Here is a 21,341-nt window from a genome sequence, read left to right as displayed (position 1 = left end):
TGGGTGATTAAAAAGTGTATAGTGTAGGAAGACATTAAGCAAACGGGAGAGAGAGACAAAGACAAAAATTGTGATTTTTATAGATCGCACATTCGGACTTTTCGTTCTTCAAATTTGGGTGGACATAAACACAAGTGAACGAAATATTGAAATGAAAAGTATTGCTGCAGAAAATAAGTTGCAACTGAAGGAAAACAAAGTGTTTTTGAAGTAAGTTCTGAATCTTTTGTCGGAAATGGAACAAGAAACAAATAATTAATAAATTAGGAAGTTCTTAGTACTTTCATTTGATTTTTTTTAATCTTTCACGAAATTTAAATTCTCCCTAAGATTTGTTTCATTTTGTTGTTTAATTTGCATTAATTTGCATCCTCACATCATTTTCGATTCCATTAAAACGGAACGTAACCAAATCTTACAAAGTGAAAATGAGGACATTAAACAATCTGCACACTTCCAGCAACACAACAAAAAAAGGCAAAGTAAGGCTCCCAAAAGATATATCTACGATCTAATATAAACTAAAAGAACTAGCAAGCACAGGCAACAAAAAGCAATGGATAATGCCACTAATGGAGAAGACTTCTTGTAGAGCACACATACCTGCTGCGTCTGGCCGGTGGCGCCTCCTGGCCCTGCAATTGTTGCACTCGTGTCGTCTGCTTCTCATAGCTAATCTTCAAGTTGCCGCTCTCCGTGGTCGTGGCAGTGAGGTTACCACTGGGTAGTGAAAGGCCACTGGCGGAGATTATACTGCCACCACTGTTGCCGCTGACTAGAGTGCCCAGAGCCGGCGATGACTTTCCGCTCTGGTGCTGGATGACCGACGAGGACCCACTGCTGAGTGTTCCGCCGTGAAAAGACCCAGCGGCTGTTCCCATTGACGGACCAACCAAAGCATTGCTTAGCTGCTGCTGATGCTGGGTTTGTGCGCCACTGCTGCGCGAGGATGCTGAATGGGATTCTGCAAAAAAAAAACAGAAGAACAGAAGAAGAACATTTTTAAGATGTTGCTCTTTTATTTACAAACAATTTTATATGTCTGCACTATTAAACTTACCGCTGGTGGTATTAGTGCTAGTGCTGCTAGTCGGCAGATTGATTCCAGGTACGTTGGCCGTGGACAGTGGCACGGAGACATAAAGGCTGGGTGCACTATTGCTGCTCGCAGCCGATGGCGGCTGATTGCCACTGCTGCTAATGTCCTTGATGCTGCTGCCGTGCTTTGTGCTACTCGTGTTACTGCTGTTGCCACTGCCTGCGCTTGCGGCGCCACTCGACTTGCTTGATTCTGTTTTTGAATAGCCGCCAGACCCCACTGCGGCTTGTGATCCTCCAGTCGCCGAAACTCCGGAACTGTTACCGCTGGAGGTTGAGCCCGCATTGCCGCTAATGCTGCCTGAGGTAGTGGTGCCCGTTGCCGGAGTGGCAGATGCCGCTGTCGCACTCGCCGTTACCGCAATGGATGCACTCGTCGAGCTGGCCAGCGGTGCATTTACTTCGGCGGTTGCGGATGTTTGGTGGGTCGGCGGGCTGAGTTCGGTACGTTGCTGCAGGCGAAAAGAAGGCAGGAAGTGGTGAATTAGTATGTGAATGCTTGGTTTGTGATTCACAAGTAAATAAAACTAGCTGATAAAAACCTAAAACCCACGATAACGTTCTCGAATCTGGCAACTAAAAATTCTATTTCCTTAGTTGTAATTCGTAATGCACAACGAAAGGGAGACTATAAAAGAGGTGAAGGTTATTATGGTTGTGCATCAAAAAACTACGTACTTACGACAAGTACTTATGATGCAAATATAAACGTCATAGTTGGTATTTCCGGCATAGCTTTGCGATAATGTTAATGGGATTACGACATCATTATATGCTATCACACGGTTTAAAAGGCGGTTTTAATATTGATAAGTGGAACTACTTCGGAAATTGTTTACTTTAAGACGTATCGAGCTGCCAAACATTTCGATTACACCATAGGTAAAAATTAATATATTTTATTTATAGAAAGTCTCTCTTAGTGTATTTCTTGACTATAAAAATTTTAGCCAAACTCCGATAGCTGAGCGTTTCAAAAATCATTCGTCAAAACTTTTTCCAAAGTTTCTCAAGAGGGAATCCATATCGGTGTAAATAATGGTGTTTGCTCCTCGGCCGATTTGCTTTTTAGCTTTGCGGTCATTAGCCACATCCGGTTGGTGGTGAGCCATGTAAACACATGTTTACAACACCATCACCAACGGAGGCAGAGGAATAACAATCGCACAAGACACTGGGAAACACCAGAGAGCACAGCTTGATGAACAGGCCCATAACAGACTGTTAAACTATTCTGCTGAGCCAGCAATCACAGCAATCAATTGTTGTTGCTGCAGCAAATGCATGCGGGTGGATGACAGAAAGAGAAGGCTGTGATCACAACCTACTGATGTGTTCTATATAGATAAAAGAAAAAGGGCTGCCACATTAATGCAACTCAAAAGCTCTTATCGGTGATGTTACTGCACACACAAAAAAGGAGAAAAATATAAAAACAAAAAACGAACGGAACAAGTAAATGAGTCAGAGTTTCAAAAAGAATGCAAGACACCCAGGCTGCAGCTGCAGCAAATGTGGCCGCAATGCTGGGCGAGTTTTTCTTGTTGTTCTTGCTGTTGTAAGTTTGTGTTTTTGTGGTTTTGCCTCGACATATGTTGCCACATGCAGCTCAATTATGTACTATATGTATATTAATATGTCGGTTTGTGTGGGGCAACAAATGTTACATGCAGCGAATGCACAAAAAACAATAAAGAGCAAAGCCTACCAAGAGAGTAACTCCGCTCATTTCGATTTTGCCCAACCCCTCTCACGCTCTTTCTTTGTTACTAGCTGCTTCTACGTCTCTCTCGCTGTGCCGTCAGACTTCCTCTCTATTGTTGTTGTTGTTTAATATCGGGGTTGGCAGTGCAACATGACACACACACATCCACATGCAATGAAGTTTGGTCACGTAGACAAAAAAGAAAAGCCTATGAACGGCGTTGCCACCTGATGGATGGTTTTTCCAATAGGAAATCCCGTTTAATTGGGATCTCTCAACAACAAGGTGGCAGTGCATGTCTGTTGCTCCGAAAAACTCCGGTGTCAAATTTCCAAAACCGACAAAAACACCTTCATGCCTCATTAGTTCAAGGTCAAGAAATGAAGGAACGACTCAAACCACCATTTGTTACATAAAAACATCAAGTAACAATCAAAAATAATAATTTCTAATGGGTTAAGTATTGGAAAACAGTTTAAATGTTCTACCGTAGACCAAAGTTTAGATGCGACATGTTTTATAATTGAAAATCGAGTTAATCCTTTTTCATGGTCAAGTTGTGTACGCTTGTCAAGCTTTTCGAATTGTTTTCTAACCCTCTGCTTTTTGAGGTTCTCTTGCTTGCCAGCTGCCGCAATTGTGATTATCCTGTTGCTGCAGCTAATGGCCTGAAGTCGAAGCGGAATCAGGATAGCGAAGCAACCCCTATGCTATACTGAAATATTTTTTTCGACAACTTGAGCGTGCTTTGCATTCGGAAATCGCTTCCTGGACACATTTCAATTTTATTTCCATTGTGCGACAAATTCAATTCAATAAAAGGAGCCCAGCTAAGCTGAGGCAGCCGGAAGCAAAACACCAACTATAAATATTATATTAGCGTGTCTGCGCTCGAATGACTGCATGCTTACTCCTACCCCTTCGCGATTCTCCCTCGCTTTTTGGCAAACAATGCTGTGGGTTTATGGTCGCATAAAAGGGTTGTCCTTGTGCCCTTTGCGGAAAGTATTCGCAAAGGCGATAAAAATATCCAAGAACCCAACAAAGAAGTCGCCAAATAAACGATAGAATTATTTAAATTGAATTTAGCGTTATTTTATTGTAAATGCCTGAGGAAACATAGTCGTTTGCTGACAAAAAGCAAAATCAAAAGGATATGCTTAGATTTCAACGAATAAACAAAACGTCTCGTGTATCCTTTATTGAATTAAGGCCTTAAGTGGGGAAAGGCATGTCAAGCAAAAGGGCAACTAAAACCCTCCACTTATCTATGGGACAATCAAAGGGAATACAGGAAAGGATTTTGATAAGTGCCTTCTGGGTATTTGGAAATCACTTAATCACTTAGATGATTTGTAAATTAAATTAAATAAGCCTTTTTTTAAAGCCTAAGAGCTTGTTTATAAAGTGCCCAAAATAAATATTAAAGGAATTCCCAGAAAGCATTGCTTAAAAAAATGTTTTCTTTATTCTACTATTGAACAAAAAAAAACTATACCGCGCTTGCCAATAAAAATAACAATTAGAGCAAGAGTTGGAACAAACGAAAAACAACAAGATGACAGCCGAAATGAAAGGTGAGCAAATAAAGATCCCAAGACAGGACAACGGCCCTTTTACCTGGGAGCTAAGAATCGGCAGCTGTAACAAGATCGAAGCGAGGATCAATCAGCTGCCAGGAAGCAACAGCCAGCTCAGGCAACAAAATGTAAGGGTAGCTCCGAGGAACGAGCTCAAGATGTTGCCACGAGGGAGCGAGGAAGATGCTCGGCAGCTGTCGTAAACTAGGCGCAAATGTGCCATGCTCACTGTATTGGACAAGGCCAGAAAAAGGAAACGACCCGGGCCAGGATACAATGCGATATCCCAGCCAGCGAAGCCGTACTGTTTTCGGGATAAGTTTTTACCCTCTAAAGGGGAAACGCTAAGGATAAGGCGAACAGCTGTCTGCCCGGAATCCCCTCTGCTGGTCCGTCACGTAGTCCTGGATAAAGCAGCAGAAGGAGGACTAGTACGATTAAAGTCCGCCCTTAATGGCACTTACACTAATCAATAATCGAGCACCATGTGTCACAACTCTGATATATGCGTTTTAAGGCCAATTGGAGTGGAAGGAAGGCAGGGAAAGTGGATGCGGGCGAGGGGCGAAGCCCGGCGTAATTGAAGGTGTCTTCCCTCTGAGCGCTCCTTTTGTTTTCCAGCATTCATGGCAGGTGGCTCATTCCCACAGTTGCAGGTGCATGTTGCACGTTGTGCGCTGCATGGTGAAAATGCGGTTAAATTATTGATGGAGTGTCAAATACATTGGCAATCGAACAGCCACGCAATGGGGTTGCTTTAACTTAAAGGACCCATAAGGAAACACATTGCCGATAAAAGGAATTAAAATACGAGTATCCCGGCATCTTGGCAAACAAAGGACGATCAATTCCGTTCGGAGATATGAGAAAAAGAAATAAAACGAAATAAGACAAATAAAAAACGGATAGGTTTCTAAGCGAAAATAAAAGGGTTGAGATCAAATATCACGTTTGGAAAAATTCGTAAGCCAAAGTTTGCTGTTAATACCGAAAAAAAAGAAGACGCTGAGAACTTTGGATGCTGATGTTAAACTATTTTTTCCAAAGGCATGAAAAGCAAAAACCGAAAAGATTCGTAATACAATATTTTTGTTCTCGGAATTGTCCCTTGCAAGTGTGGAATGTCCGTAAAGTAGAATCACAAATATTTGGTAGTGTTCAGATTTAGCCAAGTTTGGTACTTGGAATTTAATGATCATTGAATAAATGGCAATAATTAATAAATAAATTTCAACAGGATCACCATTATTTCCATAGAATGCTAGAAGACTCGCTAAAATGGGAATAACACAAACGTTTAGAACTTCTCCTTTAGATCTGCTTTCGTTTGCAACCATTTCCTAGTTGACAGACTATAGTGCTTCCATGGAGTTCCGAAAATAGATTCAAGGGATTGGCAGGGACAGATGCTTGGATGCACGAATATGCTGGGCGCCGTGTTTTTAGGCCAGGGGATATAGTAAAGTGTCTTGTGGACCGAGGCAACGTCCAATTCTTACCCCGGAAAGCAGGAAGCGTATTTTTAAGTTGTGCGGATATGTAGTTGTGGCTCCTACAGCTCCACCCGTTCCCGTTGCTCCACCACCCAAATAAGAGGGCGAGGCGGATGCCGAGCCGCCCACGTATTCGATGGTCGCAGAGGGCGTGGTGGAGGCGGACGAAGGCGACGACGAGGCGGAGGTCGAGTGCTGGCTGTTGTTGGGGTGGTGATGGGTTGGATGGTGGTGATGTCCCTCCCGATCCCGCTCCTTGTCCCGTTCGCGGTCTCGATGTCGTCGATGCTCGCGATGCTCCCGATCGCGGTGTTTGTGATGCCGGTGCTCCTTGCCCTCGCGCTCCCTCTTCTCGCGCTTCTTCTTTTTGTTCTTGCGGTGCTCTTTGTACTCGGCCATGTCGATGTGGTTGTTGTTGCTCTCGGCGGACTCAGCCTCGGCGGTGGCCGCCATGCTCACCATGGCAGCGGTAAAATCCACCAGAGCGCCGCCAGATGTGGCTGCCACTGCAACGGCCGGAGCCACGTCCATCGGCTGCGACTGCGAGGTGTCCATGGTGTCCATCATCATCATTTTGGCCGCTCCTCGCCCCCGTCTTCTTTGCGAGAGAGCCAGGTTGACCCCTACCTGCCTCCCTTTTTCTATCTCTGTTGCTGTTCGATTCTACTTTGTGCTCCGTAATTAACTGGACAGGGTCTCCAGATCTTCCGTCTTTAGTCTTTTTGGTCGTTTCTTCTTCGACGGTATGGCCTTTGTTGTTGTATCGCTTTCAATATTATTATTTTGTATGCTGCCTGTATTTTGTATACACTCACGCACACAAACACTCGCGAACACAATCACAAAATCACAGCGCATACGTGAGAACCACCTCCGCCGCTCTCTCCCGTTTTTGTTGTTGCTATTGCTTTTCTTGTTGTTGTTGGGGTGAATAACTTTTTATGTGGCGGCGACTGGGCTGGCTCTCGCTCTCTGTCACTTCTTGTTTCGTATTGCCTTCTCTCTCGCGCGCTCACACAGCACAGTCGATGTTAAACTTTTTTCCTCAACAAAACTTAATATTCCATTTTAAATGGAAACATGACATTATTTCTTGTTAGAAAAACATGTGGAGAGCCAGCAGCGGCCACGTGATTATTTTTTCACATAAAACACATGCAGAACTACACTTAATTGAAGGTGTCACACACACACACGCTCGTGCTCGCTTAACCGAAAATCAACAAATTATCTACTGTTTTTTGGTTCACATGCACGGAGGCTGCAGCGTCGGCGAAGCTGCATGGCCAAAAAGTAAGCTACGAAGCTATAGTTGCTGCATGGCCGCACGGAGTTCGAAATTCGAATAAACTGGCCAGTTTTCATCCGAGCGCTTAGAAGCTATACGGCACAGGAGCGACTGGGAGAGAGGAGAGCGCAGAGAGTAGAAGCGCTCTCAGAGAGCGCTCTGCATTGTTGTTGTTGGTTTGGTTGGCAGCCGGTTTTCCGTGAGGGGTTTATTGCGACGTCTGTATGTATTGTTGTTGCTCCTGCGCCTGTATGAGTGCATGTCTGCACGTACGCCAGACGCACAATCACACGCACACACCGGTCTGCAGACGGTAAAAAAAAAACAGAAGAACACACGGCGGCAGCATAAAAATAAACATACATTCGTAGGTTCAAACATACATGAAAAAGTTGAGTAGCAAACGGAGGCACATAAGTTAACTGGAAAAACGTTTCCCAGTATAGATTTCGGAGTGAGATTAAGGTACTTCAGAATAATTAGCAAGGTGCAAATATATTCAAATTCAGGACTTGGCACAAAACATGCATCAGAAGTGATGCACTACGTACACAGAAAGAAATAATATGCTTAAAATTTTTTTACATCAAAAGAATATTTGAAATTTTATCAAAATATAATATTTACAAAATATCATGGTCATGAAATGATATCCATTAACATCCACAAAAATTCGGATTATTTTAATACTACATTTAAAATAACTCGCATTCCTTTCTTGGATGCAAGTCTTTCTTATACGCAGTGTACTCTCTTTCTCTCTCTCTCTCTCTTCTCTCCCAGTCTCTCACTTTGAGCACCAAAGATTCGGATTCAAATGCAGCCGAACTACAACAACAAAAAGTGCATGTCGTAATACTGTTGATGTAATAAAAAAAACAGCAGCAGAAGCAAAAACAATACTGCAATGACCAGGAAGAGTGAAGGCTACAGAAAAGCTTAGCAAAACAGAAATGTAACAAAGAACAATAAATTAAAAGGAGACTGACCAAGCGGAGACTCAAAATTCTAACTGGAATTCATGGACCAAGAAATACCTGCACTAATGGTTATTTTATTTATTTATAAAAGATACAAATCTGACTAAAGAGTAACAAATTTATAATTATAGTGCCTCGATGTTTATAAATAAATATATAAAATAATTTTTAGATCGGTCAGCAAAGGTGCTTCGATAATTCTTAAGGTATTGAGATTATTATTTTGTATTATTCATTATTATACTCACAAGTATTGTTAAAATAGAATAAAACTATTATTAAAGCAAAAACTCTTTGAGGTTGTATAGTTAATGCTTTAGCTTGGACCTTTGATATAACAAAACTGTTCCCAGCCAGCCTAAGAACAGTTTCGGAGAGCAACTTCTTGACAGAAAGAGATATAGGGAGAGCAATGCGAGAGACCGTTGCAACATGAAAACAAACGCAGATGTAGATATTTCGTTGTGTGTGCTTTATGCGATGCCCATCAGCGAGCGAGCGAGAGAGATAGACTGATGAGGGTGGGGGTGGGTGGCTGTTGCTACATGCAGGTTAATTCTACTCTCACTGTGTTGTAGTTGCCAGACAGCGATTTAAGAAGACAAAACAGGAAAAGGAAAAATAATTGAATTGTAAGGCAATGTTTACAGGAGAGGAGAACGAGAAAGAGAGCAGACACCGCCACCGCAGACATTTACAATTCGCAATAAATAAAAGAAGTGCAAGACGAAGAAGAAGCATATTGTTTGCAGCTGGAGTAGTAAGTAGAAGAAGCAAAACGAGCATAATTTGCGATGCAAATAAGAACCCAAAAAATCATTGTGCAGAAAGGCAAAAATGAACGTTAAGTGGCATTTACCTGGCGACGGAGCAGCGGTGGAGGGGCATGAGCGGGGTCAGGTGAACGTGCCTGTTTTACAAAACAAACAAACCCACCAAAAGTCATGGGGAGTCTTTGGGTTGGTCGGTGTTGGGGCACAACTGTTTGCGTTGCAACATCGCGACCGTAATCGAATCACCACAAAGGTGGCAAAGGAACAATGGCGCCGTCTTCGTTGCCGCTTGGAAAATTAATTTTACTACAGGCAAAACTCCGTATCACGGACATAATTCACCTTACCATGTTTATTGTTTAAGACTTATACATTCTTTACAACATATTACAACTTTAAGTGCCGCCTTCGGTGTTATTGAAGGATTTAATATGCAGCCCAACATTCGTGTTCCCATTGCTGTTGTAATTTATCTGTTGACAGGATCTCTTTATAATAGTGTTGGTTCATAATTAATAGAAACTCGTCTATAAAGTACCTAAATAAGCATTAATTAGGGCAATCCCTGCACTCAGACAGGTAATGCTTTAGTTCTCGACACAACGGGTCGTTCAACTCAACAAACAAAACTTAAAAAGAGGCGTTTCAAAAAGCAGTAAGTGCAGCACTCAATGAATCAAATGAATTGTGCAAATATTTCTCCAGGCAACGTTTTTAACTTTGCACACGCCACTGAACAAACCCATTAAGGACGTACTATTGATCATCAAACGACATGAGGGTAAGCGCAAGCGTTCCAAAAATCCTATTAAAGCAAAAGTGTCACACTCAAATATTTACACAAGTGTCCGCGTATGAGTGTTATTTTGGTGGTGAAACCTAGCACAAAATATATCGGATATGAAACATGATGATTATTATTTGCATACCAGTAAGAAAAATAATAATAGGTTGGCTTGTTCATGTCAAAGAAGTTCAATCCGCTATCCTAACCAGTAGAATTCAGTTTAGAGAAGACCAGTCCTTATCTTGACCAAACTATCCACATATTCATTTTTTTATTAGCATCAACAGCACGGTAACTGTACCACACGGGAAATCTAAAGGCATTCACAAAAAGTCCAAAAAGGGACACGTGTCGCCTTTGAAAATTTGTCAAGTTCAGGCAGCACGCGACCTGGAAATTCGATAAAAACTGAACGACACCCACACCCAAAGATTGTGTTGTTGCTCTGGTGACCCGACTTTTCCAGGAAGGGAACTAAATTAATTGCCACGCCGGGCGGCTGACTTTCGGAGACAAGATCATAAAACAAACTCTCATCATCAAGTGAGGGCGTCATAAAAAGTAGTTTTATTGTAAGTACACCGAGTAGTCAGCATATGTAATTCCCAGTTCTTTTTCCCTGACATTTGACAACCGCCTATGATCGACACAGTCAGGAGGAATACAAATTATAAATTATCACCCTGCCGTCAGCGGGTGGATTGTGAAACTGTGCACCACTATCGCTATCGAAGAACAGGGCGCCCGAACCACCGCAAAAACCTCGCACAAAACCCGCTTGAGGTCCTTCCGGTTCCTGATTTTTTGGTTCTCAGGCCACCCCCCACAGTTTTATGCGGTAGTTGCAATTTGGTCCAATTGGTGGTCAAAATGACGCAGCAGTGAGCGGCTCAAAACTATCAGTCTGTGGCAAAATGATTCGATTCGACGCTGTTCCATTCTAACCCCCGCCAAACAGTGGGACATTTTACTTTGTAATGTGAAATCAATAAGTTGGCCATTAAATGCACGCTAGTCACGTAAGGCAATTGATATCATGTACATTTGATTGCACATTGTGTCATTACCGGAGCAATCGAATGTGTCGTTTCCTGATCTAATCAATCAATCGCCTTTTCTGTAACATCTCAAAGCTGGCGTTGGGTAAACAAGCCCCACTGGAAAACCTTGCACTCGTCTTCCGCAAAACCGAAAATCAGCACAACCACATGTTCTCTATCTCAGCCATTATTATGTTCGATCCGGTATACAAATAGTCGCGAACTTCAACAAGGCATAAATCTATTCGCGCCATTGAAAGCCAGAAATTAAACATTAATAACATACTAGAAAAGCCATATCGAATAGAATACATCTTCAAGTATATTTAGAGATCATCCCAATCACCGAAGTCAGCAAAAAATATTCTCACTGTTGTGGCGCGTCAATTCGTGTGTTTTTGAAGTGCCGTGTGTCATATGCGAAACAATTTCAAAACCGAATCTCTCGAAAATAGATGCTGACTCGGAAGGTCTATAAATATTCTCGCCAATGGGATACCAAAACTAACGTAAACACACCTGGCTAAAAGCGATTTATTTAATATTTATGTCTGAAAAAAATTATATTAAAACAAAAAAAAATAATAATTTATTTAGTTTGGCCAACCCCATGGCAACGTATATTCGTGGTCAACGTCACGGAGCATAAAACTATACCATACCTATACGTCTCTGCTTGGGATGTTGAAAATGAATAGAAATGTGAATAATGCCCACAAGTGGGTGTGGGACGAGTCATTAAAATTTAGTTCCCAAGAGCTTATTTCGGGTGGTGTGGTTATAAAAGTGCATTAGCAATAAGAACTTTGCTCTAGGTGGATGAGCCATCTCTTAAGTAACTCACTTATTACACAACATTCTCAGCAGGCACGTGTTATAATTTTTCAAAAGTATATGCGAATAAAAACAATCTATTAAGTTATTTCATTGAGTGAGAGTTTTGAGCGCTGTAAAAAGCTTTCGCGTCAGCTGTGTGGGCCATATTGGCATCATATTTATATTTAGAAATCATTTCAGTACGGTTATGGAACATTTCGATGTTTTTCTCGACACAGCCAAGGATTTATTCCTGTACGTATATATGTAAGTAGGGAACTTTTTGTGCGTATGTTGAGCAATTATTTTTCACGATGGTTGTCGGCCGAACAAGCTATATATAGACCAGATGAGCTGGCTCAATCAGAACCAAATATTCCGAAACAAACAGAATTGAACTCAACCTAAACAATCAACCACCCACCGGTCAGGTCATTCCAATCAGATTGCCACTCAACCATTTAAATGCAGAAATCTTAGGTATGCGCACCCAATTAAATCAATTAAAACTACGAAAAACATTTTAAAATCATTTTGTTTTCATGGAACCCACTAGGGCATATATATTATTGGATGTTATGTGTGTGTATGCAGAACATGTACGATGACATATAAATATTTTATATCTGCCATGGCTTGCTTCCCAATCAGAATGCAAGAGATTAGATGGGTGAGAAATCAATAAAACATCATTAAAAATAATCAGATTTCATAAGTATATCGTAAGAACTAAATCAGCTAAATATACAACATCTTTCATCATTGTTCGTCGTAAGAGTAAGTGTATAAAATTTGTCAATTTGCACAAAGTATGCTTTTGGATATTTCGGTTTGGAGCATAAGACATACTAGGCTGGTCTTCGAAAATAGTTTAAGATACAAAAAGGTAATAACTAACGACTTTGGCTCGCAATAGTTGCTTCCTTCGTTAGTGCGGTTACAGTACCTGCAGAAATTTAGGCTGTTCTCGGTGTGGTCAATGTCGTTTAATTCGTTAGTCTGTGATCGATGGTTAGTTTCGCTTTGAGTCGTAAGTTTTATGTTTTCAAGATTTTTTTGCATTTATTCTTTTTTCTTGTTTTTTATATTAAACTTAATCTCACATAACCTAAAGAAAATTGAATTGCATTCAGTGCATCGTTGATCAAAAATCGTTGGAAGCAAAACGAAGACTAAGTTAGCTAATTTCAGGGATAGTTATTTAAAACAGATAGGTCATTGGACAGAAGTATCGGAACGATTCACAGACATGGATTTGGATTTCGATTGGATATACATAAACTCGTTTAGAAAGTTGTCAAAGCGCCTGCGCCCAGACCGTAGCCCACTCCCTTGGGTCCAAAATTGCGGCCGTAGCAGGCTCGGCAGTAGATGTCGCCGTCGGGTCCATCGTTCAGGTTCGTCGAGTCCAGTGATTTGCGGCAATCCGAGCAGTAGAAGCACCTCTTGTGCCAGATCCTGGTCTTGCTGATCATCTGTTCGGCGGCGAACACAGCGAAACCGCATCGCGGGCAGCCGCCCGAGGTCTTGGGTCCAGCCAGAGGACGGCCATCTGGGAACTGGATCGTGCTCTCGCCACTGGTGGACACCAGAGTGGGGGCGTGGCCGTAGCCAAAGCCCTTGGGTCCGAAGAGCTTGCCGTAGCAGGCACGGCAGTGGATGTCGCCATCGGGTCCATCGCAGGCCAAGACTGAGTCCAATGGCCGGTGGCAGTCGGCGCAGTTGTAGCACTTCTTGTGCCACACCTTACCCTTAGACAGCTGTTGCTCTGCGGCAAAGACGGCTCCTCCGCATCGGGGGCAGCCCTCGCCATCACGGGCCTTGATCGACGTGGTGTCCGGGTTATAGAAGGGCCTGTTGGCGCTAATCTGATCCTCGGTCAAGCCATCGGTCTGCAGGAAACCAGAGCCGCAGGCGAATCCGTAGCCATGGGGCCCCCACTTTTTGCCGTAGCAGGTGCGACAGTACACATCCCGATCGGGACCATCGCTGGCATTGATCGAGTCCAGAGTCTTGTGGCAATCCTTGCAGTTGAAGCACTTCTTGTGCCACTCTCGGCCCTTGGATAGCTTCTGCTCCGCTGCGTAGACTACGCCACCGCAACGCGGGCAACCCTCACCCGGACGGGCCTGGATCTTGTCCACATCAATGGCGGCACGGATTTGGGGTGCTCCGTCGTCATGAGCATAGCAGTCGGACTGGAGAGCACCACCTCCCTGGCCATAACCATAGCCCTTGGGTCCAAACTTCTTGGCATAGCAGCCCTTGCAGTAGATGTTTTTGTCCGGAGCCTCGCAGCACAGGATCGAATCCAGACCCTTCTTGCAGGTTCCGCACTTGAAACACTCCTTGTGCCAGCTGCGTCCGCGGGCAAGCATCTGTTCGGCGGCGTACACATAGCCACCGCAACGAGGGCACCCCTCACCTTCGGGGGCACGAGCAATGGCCCTGGGTTCCAGGCGGGCTCCATTTCTTACAGACGGAACATCGCCGTTCTCGCGCAGGAACTGTGACCCGTTGTCCATGGAAAGGGTGCCCGCTCCAGTGCCGAAACCGTAACCTTTCGGCCCGAACTTGCGACCGTGGCACGTCTTGCAATAGAGCTCACGCTCGTGCTCTGTGCAGTTGGTGGAGTCCAGGGATTTGTTGCACATTCCGCACTTGAAGCAGTTCTTGTGGAATACATAGCCGCCAGCCAGACGCTCTTCGGCAGCGTAGACACTCTTGCCGCAGCGCGGGCACTTGGGGGCCTCGATCGGTTGGAAGGAAGGCATTCTGTCTGTGTTTAGGTTTTTAACTCTATCGAAATGATCTACGCGAGTACAATTACTATACTTAATAAGTTTATTATCTGAAATTGCAAAACAAGAACACATAGAGTCGATGGGATCGTGGTATTATCCCTGCTGGGAAATGCAGGAAAGTAGAAGCTTCGGTGGTGATGGAAGCGATGAGGTAAGCATCTGCCATTTTTGAATGTTATATGGTATGCAAATTATTCAAGGCCCTACTAGTTATTCAAGTTAATGTAATAACTACAATAACTACAAATTGTGAAGACATGTACATGATATGTAAACCTATTAGGAAGGTTAAGACGTTTGATTTATCTTAAGTTTGCAGTAAACTATTTAAAATTACACTTAACAGTCGAGATTTTCTCCTCAATTTGCAATATGTAGATCATCTATCAAGATTCTTATCTGTCAGTCGGAACCTCATCGCCCGTTCAAGAAAATTTCATAACCGGACGTATGTATACGTAATTCATATTGAAGATTCCTATGCTTATGATCAGAAAATAACATCTTTCTCATGACAACAAAAAATAAATGAATTTTTCGAATCACAGAAAACAGAGAAAAACATGAGCAATAAATGTGTATCTATACTGAAAATTTTGTATAAAAATAACGCAGACAGGTAGATAGATTTGGGAAAGCACACACAAAAAATGACTTTGGCAGATACATATGTATATACATATCTGGGTGTTCTAAAACTGAGTCACAGCTAAAGCAACACCAACAGAGGATCGTCGTAATATAGTTATCTAGCGGTTGCGATGGATTAGTCAGGTGTTTTGCAATGGTGGCTGCGTGCAATATCGGTTAAGAGCTGGCGATATCAACCCGTTGGGGGTGATGGTATATAGCTGCACCTATATGCCAAGATAGAACGGAACCTACATCGCACTAAAACCACACACGGAAGCGCCGAGTACTGAACTGGAAGATTGCTCAAAGCAAACTAGTCTATATAATTGTGAGTGCACACGGCACGGCAACGCGGTCAACTTTTCGCTGCTGCCACTGAGTTTTCCTGCTCTGCTCAGCACCGAGTTGAGAAACTTAAGATGCGGCAACACGGAGCAGTTTTCCTTCGTTTTATTTCAGTTTTCATTAAATAATGCCAGAGAGTGGGATGGAAACATATAAGTATTCGTAGAGTCTGCGGTTTTACAACTTTTTCGATTCTTAGAAAAAGTTTTTTATTTCATGTTCGTATCTCATTTTTTATGTTCGCAAACTTTGATGTAAATTATATGCACATTTATTCCAGGTTCAGCTTATCACAGAAAATCGAAAAGATGCAGTGTCATTGAGTACCTCATTTGGGAATCAGGTATCTGGGAATTTAATTTAATTTGTTTTACTTATTAAATTAATCAAAACATTTTAACTTAATTGCAAGCATCTATTTAGCTTGCAATAATATTAAATGACTCATTAAAATCGATGTGTTGTTTGGGGATTTAAAAGAGTTATGTGTGAAAGGACTGCATCTTTTATTTTTCTACAGATAGTGACGTAAAAAGGGCTATTCGATTTAATCCGTTGAAAGGATCAGTCTTTTAATCATTGATGTGTACTTGAATAAAACTCGATTAAAACAAAACTCCTCGCAAAAAATTCTCAGTTGCGGAAAAGTTTTTCCACACACAAAAAACGAAATCTATAAATAATAGTGTGTGGGAAAAATGCTTCCTCTGTGGAGCCATACATTTCACTCATTTGTGGGTCAAATTATGTTCCAAATTACACATAAGTTCTAAAATTAAACGATCGCTTGACAAAACTATATTTTCATCGCTTCGCGTTTGTAGCAGCTTTAACCGATATTTTTTAGACAAACACAATACTAATTATTGGATTACTGGGTTATGCGTGGTTTATGATTGTAGTTCCCTTTTACGGAAAACTGATAATTACTTTTCGTTCGTAATAAAAAGATTCGCAAGAGAATCTTAGTTTTAGTTTAGCTTCGATTAACAACGATTTTCGACTGATCGCGCTGAAAATTTGTCAAGCGCTTTGAGTCTTTGTCTGCACACGGCACGAAGGCAACGATGTCGCCAGAGAAAACGATAGGGATGACTATATTGTAGCCCCGACAATAAATACATTAGCAACAAATCACAAAGTATCTGCTCTCACGTATATGCTAGTATAAAATGTGCTTTCATAAATTGTATATACATGCATTTTCTAGCAGAATATTCCAGGTGAAGGTGCTCATGACAAGCCGAAAAAGATGTTGTTGATGTTTTATTGGACCAACAACATGATTCAACTGTCTTGTTCAAAGTCACTGCCTGTCTGTCTTTGGGAACTTTGGCACTTCAGCATCAATAAATTAACATGCGCATTTGCATTTAATTAAAATTCGATAATATTTTGCCATGCATTTTTGGTTCAAAAGGAAATTAATGGGGCATGGATACATCGTTGAGCATCAATCAGATCGGAAAAATAGAACCAGACATGGGGAGGCCCAACTCGGCGAGAAAATACCTCTTAATATCATTACAAAGGGAAACAATTGGGATATTAGTTCTTATGGTACGTTTTTAAATTCTTTTTGATTCATAAACATAAAACTCTTATACAAGTACAACGGTATAAGTTTTGAAAACAAAGTACGATGTCCCTTCTAGAAAATTTCTTGTAGAATTATATCATATATTAAATGTATCCAAACAAACTTATTTCATAGTTTGATATTTTTGTTTGAAACACGCCCCTATTAAAAATGGATCAATTGAAAATCTCACAGTCCAAGCGGTAGCACTGAAAAACACGGAATTTCTTTAAGACAAAAAGGGGTGGGCCACACCTTTTGTATAATTAAGGCGCACCTCAAAAGAATTTCTCAAAACATTTTTAACATGCATATACAATTGCATTTCCACTTATAAGTATGATACAAAAATTGGCAAAGCAAATCTTTTACAGAGTGAAACGAATATAGTAGACTCTCGTCCTATTCTGTAGGTTGGATCAGAGAAAAACTATATGACAAGATGTATAATGGGAACAATCATTAAAAGGCTACATTGTAAAAAGAGTGAGAACACTTTAAGAGAAACTTTCGAAAAAGAACTCAAGAGATCAGAAACATGTTCCTTGCGAAGTAAAAAGCTCATAAAAAACTCAATATTATGGAACGATTATTGAATTGTTTATCAGCCTATTAATAGTATGCTAAAAGGTAAACAATGAAAACTTGAACTTACCCTCTTGGAGCTCTTCTCAATTTCCTTCTCAAAATCTGTTAGGGGCGTCAGTGCAACATGAACATCTTTGATATCATATCGGGATATTAAGCTATAGATACAAATAAAGAATTAAATTAGTCTCATTTTTTCTATACATAATTTTTAGTAGAAAAAGGTCTCGTACGGGTTATTTTATTAGTATATTCTACAACAAACGAAACGGATTCCAAAAGTTGTCATTTGTTCAAGCGAAGTTACAAAAACATATTTAAATTTTCTGATTTCTCAGTAACTTTGGGAACTACTTAATTACATAGCATAATGTATGTTCTAATTATTACAAATAATTTAGAAATAAAAAATGTATATAAGAGTACTTTGCACCGGCTATTCGATAAACTAACAACTTACAAAATTATATATGTGCAACTTCAGTCCCTTAGTTTCTTTGAAATCAGGCGTAATCTATTAATCTACTAAATTTTGAAAAATGTAATATTGTAAAAGACCTTTTCTTTGCGTTTCTCGTTCCCCACCTATTGTTATCTTCCAGAGCGGAGACGGAGGTGGAAATACTGCTACTGGACTTAGCAGAATCTGCTTTTCGTTTTTTTGATGTCGAGTTAGAGGAGCTGCCCGAGGAACTGCTCGTAGTTGTAAGACTATTCGCCGCCGATGACGAAGAGCTTCCCTTATTAGTGCTTAGATTAGTGGCAGCACTTGAAGATACGACACCCGTTCCAGGTGCTATGGTTCCTGGTATGTTGCTTGCCGACGATCCAGCGCCTGATAATTTCTCTCTTTCTGAATTTAAATTACTTCCGAATCCGGTGGAGTCGTTCAAAGTAGAGCTTGAGGATGTGCTGACCGATCGCAGATCCGATCCAAAAGCAGAACTACTGGTGCTCAGATTGCTCGCCGATTGCAATTTTCCCGTTGCGCTTCCGGCTCCTGCTCCATTCGTACTAAGGTTGTGGGCATGATTTGAGTGCTCATTCGTTGTTGAAGGAGCAGTGTTGATTCCACTGGTAGCCGAACTGCTCACATGAGTCCCAGGCCCGCCCAATCCACTCGTAGCAGTTGAAGTCGACGAACTGGGCTGGGTGTTGATACTGCTGGTTGTGCTTGTGCTGCTTGTGGCATTCGAAATTTGATTTGAGTCTTTGTTTTTCGAAAGCTTTGATGAGGATTTCTCTCGTGTCGAAGAGGAGTTGGAAGATGTTGATGATGCAGATAAATTAGTGAAATTGTTATTTGCTGAGTTGCTAGCACTATCTTTTCCGTCCTTGTCCTTGCTGGATGCGGATTTGCTTAAGCTTTTGCTATGTTTCTCCTTGTAGCTGTTGCTACTACTGCTTGAACTGCTGGCTGAAGATTTTGTGGTCCCTGGTGCTGTTGACGATTGACTGCTCGTCGATTGCGTAGCGCTACCGCTTGAAGCTGATGGATTTCCCCCACTTCCACCAGATACGTTTCCAGCACTGCTGGTGGACGTACTGCCTCCAGGCAGATTATTGTTTAAATTATTGCTGATATTGCCGATGTTACTACTGCCTGGTAGTAAAGTTCCTCCGCCTGTCATACTGCTAGCACTTCCCGAATGCGCAGAACTCGAGGAGGGGTTGGGAGTCACTCCTGTTGAGGATGACGAGCTGCTGCTACTGCTGTTAGATGATTTACTGGATGCATTGCTCTTTCGCTGCTTTGAGGAAGATGAGACAGCACTCCCACTGGCGCCAGCCCCAGAGATTCCAGCACTGGAGCTTGCATTCAAAACGCTGCTGCTGCTCCCACCACTGCCACTGCTGCTGGTAATCTTTATGCTTGTGGCCGAGGTCGTTGCGGAGTTCATGGTAGAATCGATCTCCTTCTCGGGCGACGAGCATGAATCGGAAGAGGTGTCATGTTGAATGGGTTTATATGGAGGTATGGTTTTGACGTTGCCGCCCTTTTTCTGCAAAGTATCAAGAATTTGAACGGAAAAATCATGAATGCTATCCCTCACATACGCACCAGTTTGCTGTAATGGTGCTGACAGTAGCCGCAGTACTTCACGTTATCCAAATAGTTACCAGCCTCCTCGCAGAGCAATCCAAGGCTCTGCGCGCAGGTGACATGGAACTGCTGCTTGCAATTCGATTTATTGCACTGCATACAGGCGCCGACATTGGCCCGATTTGGTTTGCCAATCTCCTGGCAAATGTAGCAAGCTGAAAATGTTACAAATTCAATAAAAAGATTGATTTAGTAAACAGCTCTAGAATTGGCGAAAATAAATATTTGGGGAAAATAAAATATATTTCTAACCGATTGTAATTTTTATTGCTAATTACAGTTAGTTGCTAATTAGTTAGAGGCTATAGTTTCCAAATTTGTTATATTTTTCAACATAAAACGTTTAAAAATAGCTCACTCTTTGAGTACCGCTCCTGCGGTATTAATGACAATATGATGGGTTCCATGGTGGTCACATTCCCAAATCGCACCTCTGGGATGTACAAGGCGCAAACAACGTGCGCCCACCCGCTATTATCTGTCTTCTTAAGGGCGCCATCCCGGGAGGGACACAGTTCGCAACGGACCCGAGAGGTTCGCTCCTGGGACTCGCACTTGCGACAGTACCAGGGTCCAGTGGGAACCGTCACAATGCCATAGCACGCCTGGTGCACTGCCACAGTACAGTTCTGGCCGTCACAATAGACGAGCGGGTTCTCCGGCCACCCCCGCTCGTCTGAACAAACGCAACAACCGCCCACCATCTCCTTCATATCGTCCAACTTGAACTTTTTTATCTTGACCAGTTTCTTGTTCAAGCTTGTGGAGTGAATGGTGTCGTCTTTGCTGGAGTCTAGCTCCAGTTTAGCATTGATTGAAGACGGAATTTTGTTGACGCTGCATATATAAAGTAAATAATATCAGAATTAGAATATAATATTAAAAAAAGCTACATTAGAATTCTATCTAAGTAAACAGAAGATTTTTAAACTTCTTCTTCTTCAGTATATTGAGTTATTAATTATATTGACTGATTAATATTTCTTAATGATAGAGCCATGATGGGTTATATACATAAATTATTAATACACGATGTAGTTTAATATTAAAATAGTATTTTAATGATATATTAGACAGCAACGATATTTCGGTAGCCCTTGGATATGCCGTAAAAAAGTTAAGGGCATTTTGGATCTTACGAAGAAAATGTGGTACGCAAAAATTAGAAGTATTTTCATATGACAAGATTTGCAGTAAAGGATTTGACATGTATATATAGCACATCTACAGAAAACAAAAACTATAAGTCAAACTTTTATGCAGTTAGAAGTTAATTTGTAGAACTCTTCTTATCAAAAAAATACGCATGTTCGACTATAAGTTTTAGAAAAATAGAAATCGAATTCCAGCAGAGCTTACAAACGCGGGTAGTCACCGATCTTGAAATAGAGGTTCCGGGGTTTCTCGTTATCGATAATAAACAGCTATCGAGGCAGGTGTCTATTGGCAAGGTCATTCGCACTCGGTAATTCCACAATAACATCAACAAAAGCAGTAGCCCTATAAAATATTTCTTAATTGTGCACTTGTATTTACAACTTGGCCTTTGCAGCGAGAGCGAGCGAGATGGCACATGGAGCTCCATTCGCAAACATTTACACGCACACACAAATAGTCATTCAATGTCAAGGTAATTTCGCCGCTGTTTAATAATTCATGCTAATTATGTAGAACCATTGAAATAAAAAAACAGCCGGAAACAAAATCAGTGATGCCACCGAATATTGA

At 41.7% G+C, this 21,341-nt stretch overlaps 2 protein-coding genes and 1 long non-coding RNA gene across 22 annotated transcripts in view; 1 reads left to right on the top strand and 2 right to left on the bottom strand.

Annotated features, from left to right (window-relative positions):
• The window catches only part of LOC6536097 (zinc finger protein zfp-1), a 28,952-nt gene that overhangs the window by 6,009 nt on the left and 1,602 nt on the right, over positions 1 to 21,341 (bottom strand). For 8 of the 19 annotated variants that reach the window (XM_039375508.1, XM_039375493.1, XM_039375495.1 and 5 more), the window contains exons 2-7: positions 19,972 to 20,450; positions 19,572 to 19,768; positions 18,068 to 19,512; positions 17,577 to 17,667; positions 1,061 to 1,550; positions 604 to 964 (exon numbers count right to left, since the gene is read on the bottom strand). In XM_039375508.1, the coding sequence (XP_039231442.1) occupies positions 604 to 964; positions 1,061 to 1,550; positions 17,577 to 17,667; positions 18,068 to 19,512; positions 19,572 to 19,768; positions 19,972 to 20,450 (3,063 nt within the window). Of the gene's footprint in view, positions 1 to 603; positions 965 to 1,060; positions 1,551 to 5,882; positions 7,205 to 17,576; positions 17,668 to 18,067; positions 19,513 to 19,571; positions 19,769 to 19,971; positions 20,451 to 21,341 lie in introns of those variants that run through there. The other 11 variants (XM_002096669.4, XM_039375506.2, XM_039375505.2 and 8 more) reach the window with 3 other exon arrangements.
• Positions 9,046 to 10,745, top strand: LOC26535942. The gene is made up of 2 exons (XR_001453956.3): positions 9,046 to 10,276; positions 10,357 to 10,745. It is a non-coding gene; the product is annotated as an uncharacterized LOC26535942 (long non-coding RNA).
• On the bottom strand, positions 12,093 to 16,376 carry LOC6536096 (muscle LIM protein Mlp84B). 2 transcript variants are annotated; one of them, XM_015192079.3, is made up of 2 exons: positions 16,273 to 16,376; positions 12,093 to 14,411 (listed from the first exon to the last, which is right to left on the bottom strand). In XM_015192079.3, exon 2 carries the CDS (start codon positions 14,332 to 14,334, stop codon positions 12,847 to 12,849), a length of 1,488 nt encoding a protein of 495 aa, XP_015047565.1. In that variant the 5' UTR covers positions 14,335 to 14,411; positions 16,273 to 16,376; the 3' UTR covers positions 12,093 to 12,846. The 2 variants fall into 2 exon arrangements, with proteins under 2 accessions (XP_015047565.1, XP_015047566.1); XM_015192080.3 differs by lacking the exon at positions 16,273 to 16,376 and adding an exon at positions 15,250 to 15,337.

This window comes from Drosophila yakuba, chromosome 3R (assembly GCF_016746365.2).
Source record: "Drosophila yakuba strain Tai18E2 chromosome 3R, Prin_Dyak_Tai18E2_2.1, whole genome shotgun sequence".
NCBI classification, from domain to species: Eukaryota; Metazoa; Arthropoda; class Insecta; order Diptera; family Drosophilidae; genus Drosophila; species Drosophila yakuba.
Note: the sequence above shows the minus strand (reverse complement) of the source record. Positions and strands in the feature narration are given on the sequence as shown.